The sequence below is a fragment of the Panthera tigris genome, chromosome C1 (genome assembly GCF_018350195.1).
Source record: "Panthera tigris isolate Pti1 chromosome C1, P.tigris_Pti1_mat1.1, whole genome shotgun sequence".
Classification (NCBI taxonomy): domain Eukaryota; kingdom Metazoa; phylum Chordata; class Mammalia; order Carnivora; family Felidae; genus Panthera; species Panthera tigris.
This window is the reverse complement of record NC_056667.1, coordinates 85528834-85546369: the sequence shown is the minus strand read 5'-3', so window position 1 is coordinate 85546369 and position 17536 is coordinate 85528834. Positions and strand designations below refer to the sequence as shown.

The following is a 17536-nucleotide window of genomic DNA, read 5'->3' as shown; positions in this document are numbered from 1 at the left end:
GCTCTGAAATTAATATTTCGGAGACTTGACAAAAACGCTTCCCCTAAATTTAAATGGCTCTACCGAAGTTGACACACAGGGTTTTGGATAAAGTAGTTAATTAAAAGAGAACTATTTTTCACTTCCTACAGACATCAAAGTAAAGGAGCAGTCTTTGGAAAATCTAATCAAGTAAGTTCTTATTCTGAGAATGCTTATGTCTGTTTCTAATTCCTTATACAATAAATTCTACGTAAAGGACATGGGTTCTAAAGATTGTTGAAAATTAGCTTTCCTTAACTGGTAAAAATTAATCACCTCATCTTATGACGTGAAAAGCAGTGTGATAGAGTGGAAATAGCAATAGATCTCATGGATTCAGGACCGTGACAGTGGTTGACACCTAATAGGCACTCTGTAAATATTTGTGGTGTGAATTAATGAATTGGTGGTCAGAAGAAGACGTGCATTTGAGTCCTGAGTCTGCCTCTGGTTATGTGCTCTTAGGCAAGCTACTTTGGTTTCTGAGTCTTCTTTTCCTCCTATGTGTGATGAGTGCTAAAATCCTTTTTTTGCTTATTGAGGCAATGTGCAGTACAGTAGCTACTACCCACATATAATTAATGAGCACTTGAAAAATGGCTAATGTAATTGAGAAAACTGCCTTTATAATTTAATTTTAATTAATAAAAATACTCAACTTAGTTATTAAAAAAGTATATTTGGAGTAACTTCACTGGGTAAATCTTTTGCAACCATGAATTTTATGAAATTTAAATAAAGATTAAGTATTTCCAATGAAAATTTAACACTTGAATTAATGCTATAAGTATGAAATAACAGATGTCAAAAACTTAGTACAAAAATAATCTCTTTAATAATTTTTATAGGAGTAAATGTTGAAATACAACATTGTGGATATAGTGGGTAAAATAGTATTGTTAAAATTAATTTTGCCTTTTTTTTTTTTTTACTTTTGTTAATGTGACTACTAGAAAATTTAAAACTCTGTGGTTTGCATCATATTTCTCTTGGACAGTGCTGACTTTGAGAATTTTTTTGGGAGTCAGTAAGATAATCTGTATGAACTGTTTTGTAAGCTATGAAAACAGTATTTTTATTATGATCATGGGCAGATGTGGTAGGCTTTGAGGTATCAGAAGTAAACATATCTAACCCTCCAAGATTTTTAGATATTTACCACTTTAGTTTACTTTTCTTAGAGGAAGAAGTGAAAAGAGGAATATGTGGTTTAAACATGGTAATAAAAATGGACACGATAGAACCTGGTTAAGCCAGGATCTAGAACAAATTGCTGCTTAATTTGAACTGTTTTTGCCTGGGTTATCACTTTAAATAAAAGTGACTTTGATTTAGACATTTATCATTAAGTTGTTGGACTTTTATTTCTGCCAGCATTTCGGTGAGATCAGAGGACACTTGAAGTAGAACAATGAAAAAAGCTTAAACTTAAACAATTATGGTATTCATGTTTTAGTGTATACTTAAATGGGTAATGTGTGAATGCTTCAAACCATATAATTAGACCATATAATTAGACTGTGGTACCTGAGTATTCCTGGGGGAATAACTGCATTAAAAATGTGTTATGTAATTTCATGGCTGAGGACAGTAGCATCTAGTTTTATATTTACAGGGGAAGGAAGATCTATGAACCTCCTCGGTATATGAGTGTAAACCAAGCAGCCCGGCAGCTTCTGGAGATTGTTCAGAATCAACGAATACGAGGAGAAGAGCCAGGTACTCAAGGCCCTAAAAGGGTTCTCATGTTTCCCCACTGCTGTACTGAGATGTGCACATGGTATAACTTCACACACCTCCCACTTCTGAAGTGAGGTTCAGTGTGCTTGCACAGTACTTTTTCTTGTCTTTTTTTTTTTTTTTTTTTTTCAGTTTTCACTTAAATTTCATAGGCTAAAAGTAGTACTGAAGGAAAAATAATGGAGTTCTTCCTAGGAACATTAATACCATTCAAGAAAGTGAGGATTTTTCACAGATTAACAGTAAATCAGGTTTAATGTAAACATGTTAATAAATACATAGGTGAAATGCAGAACTTCCTTTTTAGCCTAAATTTATGGTAAGATCTATCCTGCAAAAATATACTTATTCTGCTTTTTCTCTTTGTTCTCACTGAGACTGGGGGTAGTTTTCCTCAGGATAAAAACAAGAGAATTTATCCTTATATTCATAATATCTAGACACAGTACGTGGTATATAATAAAATGTTTGTCATCAGTAAATCTTTATTGAGAGATTCTTTTTTTTTTAATGTTTATTTTTACTTTGTGTGTGTGTGTGTGTGTGTGTGTGTGTGAGAGAGAGAGAGAGAGAGAGAGAGAGAGAGAGAGAGAGACAGAGAGAGACAGAGTGAGAACTGGGGAGGGACAGAGAGAAGGAGAGACACAGAATCTGAATCAGGCTCCAGGCTCTGAGCTGTCAGCACAGAGCCCGATGAGGGGCTCGAACTCAACAGACCGCAAGATCACGACCTGAGCCAAAGTCAGACCCTTCACAGACTGAGCCACCCAGGTGCTCCATTTATTGACAGGTTTTTAAAAGAACTTGTCATTATATTCTGTTGTAAGTTGCTGACTGCCTTTGAGCACCAATCTCTTGATAGAAAAAATACATAAGAGATTCTTGAATGACTGTTGCTTATTTTTTTCCTCATTAGTAGGTCTCATTAAAGTTATGAAACAAATAATTTGCAAGGGTATTCCATATCCATAATTTTGTACACTTAAGCCTAAACTTGCATGCCTGCTTGTCCTTGTAGATATCATTGTCCCATTTTTTAAACATGTATTTCTTTATTTTAAGAGAGAGTGAGTGAGCAGGGGAGGGGCAGAGAGAGAACGAGACAGAGAATCCCAAGCAAGCTTTGCACTGCCAGCTTGGAGCCCACCTTGGGGCTTGAACTCACAAATCATGAGAACATGCCCTGAACCGAAATCCAGAGTCAGACGCTTAACCACCTGAGCCACCCAGGTGCCCCTCATTTGCCCCATTTTGATCATTGTTCAATCAAGACAGCTTTCCCAACTAAATAAAATCATGAAAAGGTCAGCACTTAAAAACATAAGTAATGTCATTATGCCCATTATTTGTTAAGGGCTCTGTAATTTATTAAATACTTTCATGTCTGTTATCTCAACCCTTACAACTGCCATTTAAGAAAGATAGTATTATGTTTTGAAAAATGAAAAGAAAACTGAAGTTTGACATAGGTGATTATGTGGCCAAGCAAAAATTCAAATATGTGTATTTATCTCATACTCCTCTTGTTTTTCTAGTATACCTTGGTCACTGGGAACATATATCAAGCAATTTATTAAAAATATAGGCAGGTTTGGAGCACCTGGGTGACTCAGTCGGTTAAGTGTCTGACTCTTGATTTCAGCTCAGGTCATGATCTCATGTTTCTTGAGATCAAGCCATGTCAGGCTCCACATTAAGCATAGAGCCTGCTTGGGATTTTCTCTCTCTCTCTCTCTCTCTCTCTCTGCCCCTCCCCCAATCTCACTCTCTCTCTCAAAATAAATAAACTTTAAATATTCATAAGTGCCTTAAAAAAAAATATATATATATATATTTGGGCAGATAATAAACATTGTTCACTCAGAAGCTATATAAAGACAAATGCTGGGGCACCTGGGTGCTTAGTTTGTTAAACGTCTGACTTCAGCTCAGGTCGTGATCTCACGGTTCATGAGTTCGAGCCCTGCATCAGGCTCTGCGCTGACAGAGCAGAGCCTGCCAGAGATTCTTGTCTCGCTCTGTCTCTGTCCCTCCCCTGCTCATGTGCACATGTTCTTTCTCTCCTCTCAAAATAAATAAACATTAAAAACAAAATAAAGACAAATGCTAATCAGTTGTAAAGAGTATGGATATAGGCAATTGTTTATCAAATCCTGAAAACTTAAACTAGGGCAAGCCTTTGGAATTCCAAAAGGGTAAAGTTAGGAAGAACCGCTTTATATGTCAGGTAGTGCATATAATTTAGAAAAGCCTTAGGTAAATCAATAGATAATTGGTGTGTAATATGTGACTAAGGAGATTTAAGATATTCAGGGCTTCTTTAAGTGTACTTTTGGTACTAATGTTCATTTTAATGTTGGACAGGATAATGCAATTGCTGATTTGAATGGCAGTATCTTTTTCTTCTTCTTCTTAATAGCAGTCACCGAGAAGACACTCTGTGTTGGCTTAGCCAGGGTTGGAGCTGAGGACCAGAAAATTGCAGCAGGCACTTTGCAGCAAATGTGTACTGTGGACTTGGGAGGACCGTTACACTCTTTAATTATCACAGGAGACAACATGCATCCATTGGAGATGGAGATGCTAAGTCTGTTTTCCATACCAGAAAATAGCACAGAATCCTAAAGCATTGATGGAATGGAAGCATAGACATTTTCTATTGTTAGATGTTAGTTTCAGTCATATATGCACATACCCGTATTTGTATAATGAACAGTTCTTTTGGTGTACCTAATAATTATAAAACAAGTGACCAAGAAGAAAGATCTTGACTCAATAATACTTAGTTTCCTGTGGCAGTGAGTTTTTTCCTTATGACATCATCATCTGTTGCTGCTATTTTGGTGATTTTTGAGGATGTACACACATGGAGCAGACCAAGCCTGAAAACTTGCGGACAGATATTCATATTGTTATTTAAAAACAGTTTTTACTTATGAAATGAGTTTATACAATGTGGAACTTTCTTCTTTTTTAAAAGTCAGCTGTGCTGACCACAAGATGAATTGTCCTGACAGTAGTTGGTATTAGTGCTTTAAGCAGAGGTGGAAAGAGTAAGTACCACCCAACCGTCCTCTTACTTAAAGCTCAGCTGAGTACATGCCACAAAATGACATCTTTCTGAATTGCCTTGTCTTGTTTAGCTGACACTTTAATTATGTGGTTCATATTCTGCTGTATTTTGGAGGTTATATAATTGTTGAATTATAAATGTTCAGCCAGCCATGTACAGTTGCTGTTTGGTTTTAAATTGCATCTTTCACATCCAAGTGGACAAATGGAAAACTTAATGACTATAAAATATGGCTTTAAAAAATTTAAGTTTGAAGACATTGGGTTAGGCAAGATTTGTCATATCACTTAACTCAGTAATATGCCACCGTATGTATGTAAGTAGTCACATTCTTTTTCCTAGTTATAAACAGCTCTGCATTTATAATATTTCATGACTACTGTAGAGTCTTGTACTTTTTGTTCATAACAGAAATAGCTTTACTAGATGCTAGTTTGGTTGGTCTAACTCTAAATATTTCCATGGCTTAATCAACCATAGCTTAAATTTTGATAAATTCATTGGAAGTTGAACATATACTTCCCTACTTCCTGGGAGCATTAATTAACAAGAGATTATTCTGACTTATTTCGTTTGAGATAAAAGGTATTTTAAATATATATGAAGTATTCTGTTTTTAATCTGTTACATAAAAAGGGAGAGAGCCAAGGACATTTAAGTACCAGTTCTGTGTTGTTTTCTTCTGAGGCATTAAAGCAAGCATTGAAGAATTATATAAGGCAGGACTTCTGGCTTTGGTAATGGTGGAATAGCTTGTAATGTACAAGCCCTCCCAATTATAAACTCTGGGAAAAACATAACTGTCTGAAGACACTGGGGAATGACCAAAAGCAGGCTGAGAACTATACTTATATATAGCTTTTTCCCTCAGGCCATTCCCCAGTCTGTCTGGTAAGGGATGGCTAGAATTCAAGAGAAGGCTAGAATTCAAGAGTTTTATTGGCTTGAGGTGTCAGAGAAATTGGGGGCTGCTAGAGGAGCTGTAAAGTGAGGAGGAAATTCTAGAAATGGAGATGGCACTGAAGGAGGAGCCAGCCTTACAGTCTGTATACAAATCTCCTCTTAATTCTTTGGCTAACTGCTGAATTATGCTTTGTACAGGGGAAGACTCCATGAACCTGGTGGAAAGCCATAGCTGGAAGGCTGAAAAATCTGAGCAAAGTTTGTTGCTCTGTATTGCAAGGGAAAACAGTTTTGAGTTTGAATCCCGTCAAGTTAGAAGGCTTGGTAAGCACTTTAGGCTTTCTGTCAAATCTCTAGAATGGCTGTGTATTAGAAGAGACCATGCCCAGGACTAAGGATTTGCCTAAAACTAAAGACAAAACCTTTAACATAATGTAAAATCAATCCTCCATGAAATCAAGGTGATTAGTCCATAATTTAACTGCCTGCTGGAACAAATCTTAACACTTCTAGGGCATGATAACAAATTGAGTCTCTTTAGCATATCAACAGTGACTAGGAACAATAGTTGTAATGAATGTATATAGATGAGTGCTGTCAGAGAAATGGAAGCAAAAACCCAAATGGTTGGACCTAACAGCAGAGTGCAGATGACAGGTGGATAGAAATTGTCCTGATGAATAAAGGCTAAAAAATAACTGGAAAGAAGAAAACAGCACAGTGCTTCAAAGTCATGGGGGGCAGTATTCAGCAGTCCAATGCATATGTAATTCAATTCCCAGAAGGAGAAGAGAGAGAAAATAGGGCAGAAAAATTATGAGTGGGTGAAGATCAAAATTTTCCCAAGTTTGGTGAAACTATCAGTACATAGATCCAGTAAGCTCAGTGAACTCCAAACAGAATAAATGTAAAGAAAACAAGACCTAACACATCATAGCTAAAACCGATGAGAACCAAAGATAAGAGAAAAATCTTAAAAGCAACCGAGAGTGGTAGTAGGGAACCCACTACACACAGGGGAGCAATAAATGTTGGGCTGCTTCACCTCAGAAACCGTGGAGGTCATGAGACAAAAGAAAGACATCTGTAAAGTACTGAAATTAAAAAGTAAAACCAAACCAAATCTTACCAGTCCAGAGTGGCAGAGTTCTTACGTTTTATTTAAAGCAGCAGAATACTAATTGTAGACTGATCAGGTCTATGTAGGTTATGTATTGAAATCTTTTGGCAACTGCAATAAAGAAGAAAGGCAGAAGTAAAAAAAAAAAAAAAAAAATTAGAGGAATTAAAATTGAATACTGAAAGATATATGATTCATCAAAAAAAAAAAAGGCAAGAAAGGAGGAAATATGGGTACAAAATATATAGGACAAATAGAAAAATAGCAAAATGATAGACCTAAATTTAACCAAATCAGTAATTACTTAAATGTAAACCAAACACTCCAATTAAAAGAACTAGATTTTTTTAAAGGTCCAACTATATGTTGTCTATAAGAGAGTTAAACTTTAAGTGTAAAGACACAAGATGAAAGTAAAAGAATGGGGGAAAAACAGACTATACAAACAGAAAACAAAAGAAAACAAGTGGCTCTATTAATAGAAGATAAAATAGACTTCAAAAGGAGTATAATGGAGATAAAAAAGGACTTTTCATAAAGAAAGGATAGTTCATCAAGAAGACAAAATCCTAAAGGTATATTCCTTGAATACCAGCTTTAAGGTACATGAGGCAGAAACTAACAAAAGGGAGATACAGCCATATCTACAATCAGAGTTGAGGATTTTAACAACCTCTTGGCAACTAATAGGCAAAACATTAGCAAAAATACTGACAGTTTGAACAAAAACCATTTGCACCCAACTGATACTGAAAGATCACTACACCCAATAGTGGTAGAATAGACCTTATTTTCAAGCATGTATGAAACATTCAGCAAAGTAGACCATATGCTTGGCTATTAAATTAAAAGTCACCAGGGGCGCCTGGGTGGCTCAGTCGGTTGAGCGTCCGACTTCGGCTCAGGTCACGATCTCACAGTCTGTGAGTTCGAGCCCCGCGTCAGGCTCTGTGCTGACAGCTCAGAGCCTGGAGCCTGCCTCGGATTCTGTGTCTCCCTCTCTCTCTGCCCCTCCCCCATTCACACTCTATGTTTCTCAAAAACAAACATTAAAAAAAATTTTTTTTAAATCACTATCACTAACAAAAAGATGTCTAGAAAAGTCCCAAATATTTGGAAATAACATTTATTTTAACTGAATAAAAACAATATTAAATATGAAAATTTGTGGGATGCAGGTAAAGCAGTTCTTAGAAATTTATAGCTTTGGAAATCTATATTAGAAGACAAGTTTTAAAATCAATGATATGTTTCCATCTTAGCTAGAAAAAAAAGTGTGTAAAAACTAAGTAGAAGAAAGGAAATACTGAACATCACGGCAGAAATCAGTGAAATAGAAAATGGTCAAACAATAAAATTAACAAAGCCAATGGAATGTCAAAAATTTTGAAGGCTAACAACAGTAAAAGTTGCAAGGATATGGAGTAACTGAAATTTGCCTGCTGTTGGGAAGAATATAAATGGGCATAACTACTTTGGAAAGTAGTTTTCAGTTTCTTGTAAATTAAACCCATGAACTAGTAAAATCAGTTCTAGGTATTTATCCAAAAGAAGTGAAAACATTGACAAAACAATTGCATAAGAATGCTTTTAACTTTATATATTTATTCGCTTATAGCCCCAAACTAGAACCAAGCCATGTGTCCAGTAGGAGAATAGATTTTAAAATTCGCTGTATTTTACAATGGAATATTAATTAGCAATAAAAAAGAATGAACCATTGACTCCTACAACATGAATTAATTTTAAAAACATGTTAGCAACAGGAAAAAGTAGTCACAAGAAAATAGTATTTGCCTATGGAGAGAATGAAGATTGACTGGCTGGGGATAATAGGGAACCTGAGGTAAAGGAAATATTCTGTATCTTGATTGGGTGTTGGTTGTATGGGTATAAACATTTACCAAAATTCATTCAAATATATACATTTAGGATCTGTGCATTTTTCTGTATTAGGATTGTCAGATCAAATAAAATATCCAGTTAAATTGAATTTCAGATAAACGTGTGTGTGTGTGGGTGGGTGTGTGTGTGTTTACATACACAGAGGTCTATATATATATATTCAGAACAAGTATGTCCCATTCCATATTTGGGACACATTTATACTACAAATGATTACTTGAAGTGAAATGTTACTGGGATCCTTTATTTATTTATTTATTTATTTATTTATTTTTGCTAAATCTGGTGACACTATTCTGTATGTAATTTCACCTCAATTTAAATGAAATTGTAAAATGAAAAATGTGTATTATTCATCAGCGGAAAAAGGAACAATACTATTTTTGGTCTGTCATGAAATGCCAATGTTTGGTAGTTAAATTAGAAACACCTGAACACTACATTCATTTGTTTGTTTAGTTTTTAGCTCTTTAAATTCTCAGTGAATCCACCCTTATAATCTAGACACAAAAGTTTCATCACCAAAAAAACTTCTTCCCACTATACCTATATATTCATGCCTCTACCCATCCACTTCTTACCAATTATAGATATAGATATAGATATAGATATAGATATAGATATATGCACATACATACATATGAATGTTAAAACATTCACATTTAGGTTTTTATGTGACATGAGTTTTAATTTTTCTGGAGTTAGATAGGAGTGGGATTCCTGGTCATATGGTAGATGCACATTTAATTTCACAAAAATTTTCAAAAACGATTTGCAGAGTAGCTCTATCATTTTGCATTCCCACCAGTATTATGAAAGAGTTCCTGTTGCTCTGTATCTTTGCCAGCATTTCTTACTGGCAATATTTTCTATTTTAGCTATTCTGGTAAGTGTGTTGTGGTATGTCATCATAGTTGTGTTTTTTTTGTTTTGTTAATATATGAAGTTTATTGTCAAATTGGTTTCCATACAACACCCAGTGCTCATCCCAAAAGGTGCCCTCCTTAATACCCATCACCCACCCTCCTCTCCCTCCCACCCCCCATTAACCCTCAGTTTGTTCTCAGTTTTTAAAAGTCTCTTATGCTTTGGCTCTCTTCCACTCTAACCTCTTTTTTTTTTCCTTCCCCTCCCCCATGGGTTTCTGTTAAGTTTCTCAGGATCCACATAAGAGTGAAACCATATGGTATCTGTCTTTCTCTGTATGGCTTATTTCACTTAGCATCACACTCTCCAGTTCCGTCCACGTTGCTACAAAGGGCCATATTTCGTTCTTTCTCATTGCCCTGTAGTACTCCATTGTGTATATAAACCATAATTTCTTTATCCATTCATCAGTTGATGGACATTTAGGCTCTTTCCATAATTTGGCTATTGTTGAGAGTGCTGCTATAAACATTGGGGTACAAGTGCCCCTATGCATCAGTACTCCTGTATCCCTTGGGTAAATTCCTAGCAACTACTGGGAAGAGGAAACAACCAACAAAACTAAAAGGCAACCAACGGAATGGGAAAAGATATTTGCAAATGACATATCGGACAAAGGGCTAGTATCCAAAATCTATGAAGAGCTCACCAAACTCCACACCCGAAAAACAAATAACCCAGTGAAGAAATGGGCAGAAAACATGAAAAGACACTTCTCTAAAGAAGACATCCAGATGGCCAAAGGCACATGAAAAGATGCTCAACGTCACTCCTCATCAGAGAAATACAAATCAAAACCACACTCAAGATATCACCTCACACCAGTCAGAGTGGCCAAAATGAACAAATCAGGAGACTATAGATGCTGGAGAAGATGTGGAGAAATGGGAACCCTCTTGCACTGTTGGTAGGAATGCAAATTGGTGCAGCCACTCTGGAAAACAGTGTGGAGGTTCCTCAAAAAATTAAAAATAGACCTACCCTATGGCCCAGTCATCATAGTTTTAATTTGCATTTCCCTAGTGGATAATGATGTTAACCTCTTTTCACATGCTTATTAATCATTTTTGTATCCTATTTAATGAAGCATCCATTTCATGTCGTTTGCCTACTTTTAATTTGGATTGTTTTCTTATGGTTAAGTTTTAAACATTCTTTACATATTCTGGACACAAGTCTTTGCCAGATACATGATTTGCAAATATTTTCTCCAAGTCCATAGCTTGTCCTCTTATTCCCTCAACCATGTCTTTAGTAAAAACAAAAGTTTTTCATTTTGATGAAATCAAAATCGAGAATATCAGTATTTTCTTGTGTGGATCATGTTTTTTTGTTACAATGTCTAAGAACCCATCATCAAACTGAAAGACACATTTTATCCTATGCTTTCTTATAGTTTTGCATTTTACATTTAGATCTAGATTTAGAGTTAATTTTTGTATGAAGTGTAAGTTTTAATGGAAAGGATCCTTTTTTTTTCTTTTTTGCATATGTCAATTACTCAGCACCATTAGTTTTTTTAAAAAAGACTATCCTTTCTCTGTTGAATTGTTTTAGCACCATTGCCAAAAATCGGTTGGCCATATTTGTGTGGATCTTTTTGCTGTTATGTTGATATATGTCTCTCCCTTCTGTGATACCACACTGTCTTGATTACTTTAGGTTTATGGTAAATCTTAAAAATAGGTAGTGTGATTCCTCTAATTTTCTTCTTTTTTCAAAACTGATCTATTCTAGTTCTTTTGCCTTTCCATATGAATGTTAGAATGAACTTGTTGACATCTGTAATAAAACCCATGAGATTTTGATTGCATTTATTTGATTATGATGCATTTAGGTGTGGATATTTTGGGGTTTGACCTTTTTGGAGTTTGCTTAGCCTCTTGAATCTATAGGTTAATGTCACCAAATTTGGCAAGTTTTCAGCCATTATTTCAAATATTTTCCCAGCACTGTATGCAGAATCCTTTCTTTCCAGGACTGATAACATGAGTGTTAGACATTTCTTATTGTCCCACAGATCTCTGAGCTCTTTTCCTTCCTTCCTTCCTTCCTTCCTTCCTTCCTTCCTTCCTTCCTTCCTCCCTCCCTCCCTCCCTCCCTCCCTCCTTCCCTCCTTCCCTTCCTTCCTTCCTTCCTTCCTTCCTTTCTTCCTTCCTTCCTTTTTTCCTTTTTTCTGGCTGTTATTCTCTGCCATTCAGAATAGATAATTTGTTTTAAGTTTATTGATTTATTTAGTAACCTCTACACCGTGTGGGTCTTGAACTCACAACCCCAAGATCAAGAGTTTCATGTTCTTCTGACTGAGCCAGCCAGACATCCCTAGAGTGGATAAGTTTTATTGATCTGTCTTCAAGTTAACTCTTACCTCTGCTGCATTTGCTTTTGAATCCATTTGTATGTGTGTTTTTAAATTTGAGTTACTGTTCTAATACTTCCATTTGTTTTTTATATCTTCTATTTTGTTTTAATATTTATTGCAAGATTATTTCTGATGGCTTATTCAAGTATTTTTATAGTAGCTGCTGTAAAGTCTTTCTCAGATAATTCCAATATTGATGTCATCTCAGCCTCATCTATTATTTTTCTAACATAAGTTGAAATTTTTGTGGCACTTTGCAGGGTAATTTTTGATTATAGTATGGACATTGTAAATATTATTTTAGAAGATTCATTCTAGATCTTGCTTAGATTCTATGGAGAATGCCAATCTATTTATTCTAACAGGCAGTCAACCTGGTTAGGTTCAGGTTGCAATAACCAGTCTACCTGTGGTCTATGGTTCCAGTGTCAGTTCACTTTTCAAGGATTGCGGTTCTCTTTGGATCTATTTCAAGTTTGTGCTACTCAGTGTGGGACCTAGACAGTCTGGGACCTAGTTGATTGGATAGTTTAGTTCTGAAGGTGTTTTGGTATGCTGAGTAGGAGCAGATCCGAGCATTAGTGACTTGAGCATGTCCCTTGGGGTTTGTAAACAACTTTATGAGATTGCTTTCCTGTGCCCCTCCCATTCCATGACCTCTCTGCCACTTCCTCATTTTCAGTCCTCTGCCAGAAACTTGGGGTTCTAGTTACTCTATTCTGTTGCTGTCTGTCTCAGAGCTTCATGATTGAGCCTACATCCTGACCCATGTGGAGGGACAGAAAGAAAAAAAGCAACAGGGGGTTGCTCTATGCTTTTGAAGCCACAGCTCTAGTAAACAGAGAAAAATTCCCTCCTCTTGCTGGTAGCTATTGTGGATTTCCATGGTTTTTGGTCACCACTACAGAATTGCTTGGAGGAAGTCTCTGGAAGCCAATAAGAAGCCTTTGCTTCAACTATTATTATTACAAGTGTAGTAACTTTGTTTTGTTGTGAAGTTCTGTAGAAATCTATCATCTGTGTACAAAGTATTGCTCAAGGGGAAGTAGTATGATGCACATACAGGACAGATAACCCCTGTAAAGTTGGACAACAGTCTGACCTCACTTAATGCCTAGGGTGGGAAGAGTGATGGCTAATCAGATAGATATTTATCATTTTGGAAGTGGTATGTTATTTTCAAAAGTCCAAGCCAAATAGTAGGGTTTTAATTGATGTGAAACTGTACTAAGATTAGATATGAATCTGAATTTCATGTCTATTTATATAGTGTCACTCTTTTAAAATACTGTTATCTGCCTACATTCAGGAAATACTTTCAAATGCTTTTGTTTTTTTTAATTTTTTTGTTTTTAATTCTTTGATTTTAGCAGTGGCTTGCAGTTTACTTAACAGTGTATACAGAAACATTTTCCAAGGAGGAATTAAACTTCATATTAAATTAATCAATTTTCCCAATAAATTTTGATTGCCTAAAGTGTGCCAGACTCCATACATTTTGAGTATTATCTTACTGTTAACATTATTACTTCTCTTGGTTATAGAAATTTAGCAGATAAAGTTGAAATGTACATTTAAAGTTAATAGCATGTGCTAAGTCTGAAATATGGTACTTTTTTTTAAACCCCCCCTTTTTTTTTTAACCTGGAAATAAGGCTGGATGAGCTGACAGATTGTTTGAACTAGAATCTCATTGAAATGCTGTTTTCTTTTTCTTTCATTTATTTCCTCCCTCCCACCATTCCTACCTTCATTTGTTTTTCCAGAATGAAAAATACTGAATTGCTGTCATTCTATCTGCATGTTGGGCCTGCTGGTCTCTCCCTGTCTGCTCTTTCCCTGGTCTAGAGTGTTGATTATTTTGCTTATTGCCATGTTGTGGGTAATTACATTGAACAGGGAGGAGAGGAAAAGCACTATGAGTTTCTAAAGTTGTTCAGAAGAATTTGTATTTGATGAGCATTAGGGAGCCACTAGATTCCTGAGCTGGAGGACTGCTACTGAAAACTGAGAAGCGCACTTAGTCTGTCAGTACAGTAACAGGGTGGCTTCTATGGGGAAGGAAACAAAAACTCTAGATAAAGATGAGGTAGTGGAGTATTGTAGTAAATAATTTGCTTACACCAGTATATAAACAGAAGAGGCTGCTCTGAGGGCGTGGTGATGGGCCACTGTAGTTTCAGATGCTAATTCTAGAGAACACAGGAAAGGCAGGGAGTCCTGGCAGGTGCTCTAGATCTAGCAGGTCAAAGTCCAGGGTACAGAAGGGCCAACAGAAAGTAATCAGGAAGCCAGGGTAGGGGAATGTTTTCAGAATGCTTGGGCAAAAGTCTGATTCTGCAGAAATCCCTTGTACTTCCTGCCTATGGCCAGAATTGTGTTTGTGGTGATGTGGGGAGGCGGGGGTTGGGGGGGCGGGGACTGACATGGAGGTGGCTCAAGCTGGGCATGAAAAAGACTGGAAGCTAGGTAGTCTCACATGCATGTACTCATCACGGACATCCCGGAATAAGGCAGTGGAAGTGGAAAAGGTGAATTTAAAAGATATCAAAGGAATGAAGGGAAGGATGTTGCAATAGGGAATTTAGAAAATGGAGGTGGCAAAAGCAGTGTTTTGATTTCCAAGCATTATGTAAGGGAGTCTGACAGAAACTGGTAGTTGAGAAGAGATTTAAGTGGGAAAAAAATACATTTTTTTTCTTTGTTGATTTTGAGATGTATGAATGTAACCAGAATTAAGCCACGATGGCCTCTGATTAACTTCTAAAATATAAAGAAGAGCAAAGCCGTATCAGCAGGAGCTATGGAAATGGTTAGAAAGGACACATTAGAAGTCCATGCAGACCACAGAAGAGGTGTCAACAGTAGACACACTAAAGATAAAGCCCTTATTACAGAACAGAGATTAATAGTAAAGAGGCTGCTTTAATAGACTATGTGTGAGAGGGTGGGATGAGTGGGATCTTAGATTTTGTGGAGAAGTGATTTTTTTTTTTTTTTAACTGCTTCTGAATAGAGGGAAAAAATTTGGAAAGATAACAGAGGCTCATGTCTGGTTTTGGTCTTTATTTCTTGTAAGCTGATATCATACACAGGGAATGAGGTGAAAGAACAATTCAGGGTTAATCCAAATATCCGGAAACAAATACTGTGAGATGGTGTTCATCAGGTAAAATAATCAGAGCCACAATGAGGACCTTCACATGTTAAGACCTTACCAATCTCCAAGCATCTCCTCTCTCTGGTGAGTTTTCTTGTTTTTTGGTCTTGAACACCATTCTTTAAGACTTCTAGGATTGATTCCAGTACTTGTTTGGTTCACAATGTTCCTTTCAATTTGTCAAACTAATAGACACAATTCAGGTGAAGGTTTTGAAACAAATTTTATTGGAAGAATTTTGTTACAATTGTTTATTCTTTTTAAATACATCTGAAGTTAAAATATATACATGAATGTCTTCAAGTAGAAAAAAGTGAAATATACAGGATGGATTTGTTGTATTACACTTAGGCAAATCACAATTGTTCACTCTAGCATATTCAAACCAAAGTACAACAGTCTGAAATTTGACATTGCAATCTAGCCTTGTACTCAAACATTTGTTTAGAAATGTTTTGATGCCATAATCTTCACCAAAGGAATCAAGCCCAAATTCAAACTTCGCAGGAAAAGACAGGGAGGTAAAATGTTGTAGGGGTATTTAGAATATACTGAGAAGGGATTTGGCAATTTTTAATTCACAGTATTTCTGATATAAAAAGATCTATTCTGTTTACTGATCAAACTCACCAATGTCGGGGCAAAGTATCAGTTGGGAAGAAATATCTCTGAAATTTTGCTATCAGAGGAAGCAATGGGATTACTTAGCAAATTCTTGACAGGATACTTCTAGTTGAAAACCAAATCTTCATTGAGGCTAACTAATGCATGATACGTGGTACATAAACAAAATTCAAATACTAAAATTAAAAATAAAGCTTTCTTTTCACTTAGTAAAAAGGGGAAATTTTACCGTGGCAGCAGCAATTAATTAAAAGAGATGAAAAATAAGAAATATAGAGAAGCTCTACTAAAATTTAAGATTTAGAGGGGAAAGGGGAAAAAAGGAAAAAAAGCTAAGAAATATTTAAATCACTTAATACACGTAGTGTTTGTTTTTTTGGAAGCACCTTTAGGATATACCACTAAGAGTTTTTATGGGGATAAATGAAACAAAGTATGTTATACACAGATCCTTAAAGTAATAGAAATATGGCAATTTTCCATAGAAACCAAGGAGGCAATGTGGTTTCTCATTTGGCAATACATAATGTAAAAATTCAAGTGACCCAGCTTCCACGGTCCCAGTTCTGCCAAATTCCTATCCAACAACATGGATAACATCTCTATACTTGGTCTACTGTTCCTGGATTAAAACTGAGAAGCAGCTCACAGGGTTCCTTGAAAAAAAATGGCCAAAGTGAATACAAAGTCACTTACTTGTGCAAAAATGCCAAAGAAAAGCTGAGGTGTCTTCTGTAATAATAAATTACTGGTTCTCTCTGTCCACAGCCCATACTTACTTTTGTATCCACTACCATCTACAAGAGTTACTCACTAGTTAACCAAACATTTACTGAGCATATAAGCTCGTGCTAAGTTTAGGGATAATGGGATGGATGAAAAGACACTTTTTTTGTTTTTTTGTTTTTGTTTTTTTTTTTTACAAACTTGCCAATATTACCAGAATTGCAAATACTAAATTTTCAAAGCCTCAGGAAGAGTTCAAAGTTCAGTATTATTATTAAGCATAGATTGCTACTAATTAAGAAATAGAGTTCTTCCTTGAAAAGGTGTCTGTACAATGTAATGTTGTAAATCAAATCCTCACATCCCTCTCCAGCAGCACAAATTATTTGTACTTCTTGGAAGAGAATTCCCTCATCAATTAACTTAACCTCTCTCTTAGCTAGGGTGAGTTCAGGTTCTCCTTACTCATACATAGGCTCTCTTCTGAATCCCTCCCTTTTTCAAGCAGCTTAATCTGAGCATTAGTAAAACTTTTTTTTTTCCTAAAGATTTTGAAATACTGATTCTGATTATTCTTTTTAGTAAAGGGCCCTGCAGGGCAAGGAGGGGGTATGAGGTGGCTGCACAGTTTAAATTCAGTGGCAAAGGTAGGAAATACGCATGAGAGCACTGAATGAAGGAATGAGTTTAAGCAATGTATATGGAACTATTGCACCATAATCTATTTTGTCATGGTAATTGTTCACTGATTTTACTGGAGAGTCTGTTTAAGTCAGCTACAACTTCTTGGGTCTTTAAACCACAGCAGAATGAAGTACTTAAAACAGCAGTCATCAGAAAAAAAGCACTGGATTTAAGGTCAGTACCTTACCACTGGCTATCCCTCGGGCAAGTCATTTAAAGTCTCCCAAAACAGCTTCCTCATCTGTAAAATAAAATGCAGTTAAGAATTCCTTCCCCAGAGCTGGGGTTGGG

General features: G+C 36.0%; 1 protein-coding gene across 20 annotated transcripts in view; it reads left to right on the top strand.

Annotated features, from left to right (window-relative positions):
• The window catches only part of DPH5 (diphthamide biosynthesis 5), an 86442-nt gene that overhangs the window by 31206 nt on the left and 37700 nt on the right, over positions 1-17536 (top strand). For 9 of the 20 annotated variants that reach the window (XR_006221742.1, XR_006221743.1, XR_006221741.1 and 6 more), the window contains exons 5-6: positions 132-171; positions 1637-1740. Coding sequence is in view for 11 of the 20 variants with exons in the window: in XM_042998011.1 (XP_042853945.1) it covers positions 132-171; positions 1637-1740 (144 nt within the window). In the remaining 9 variants the exon portion in view is untranslated. Of the gene's footprint in view, positions 1-131; positions 172-1636; positions 1741-4180; positions 5203-5935; positions 7035-15130; positions 15845-17366; positions 17420-17536 lie in introns of those variants that run through there. The other 11 variants (XM_015542657.2, XM_042998007.1, XM_042998006.1 and 8 more) reach the window with 7 other exon arrangements.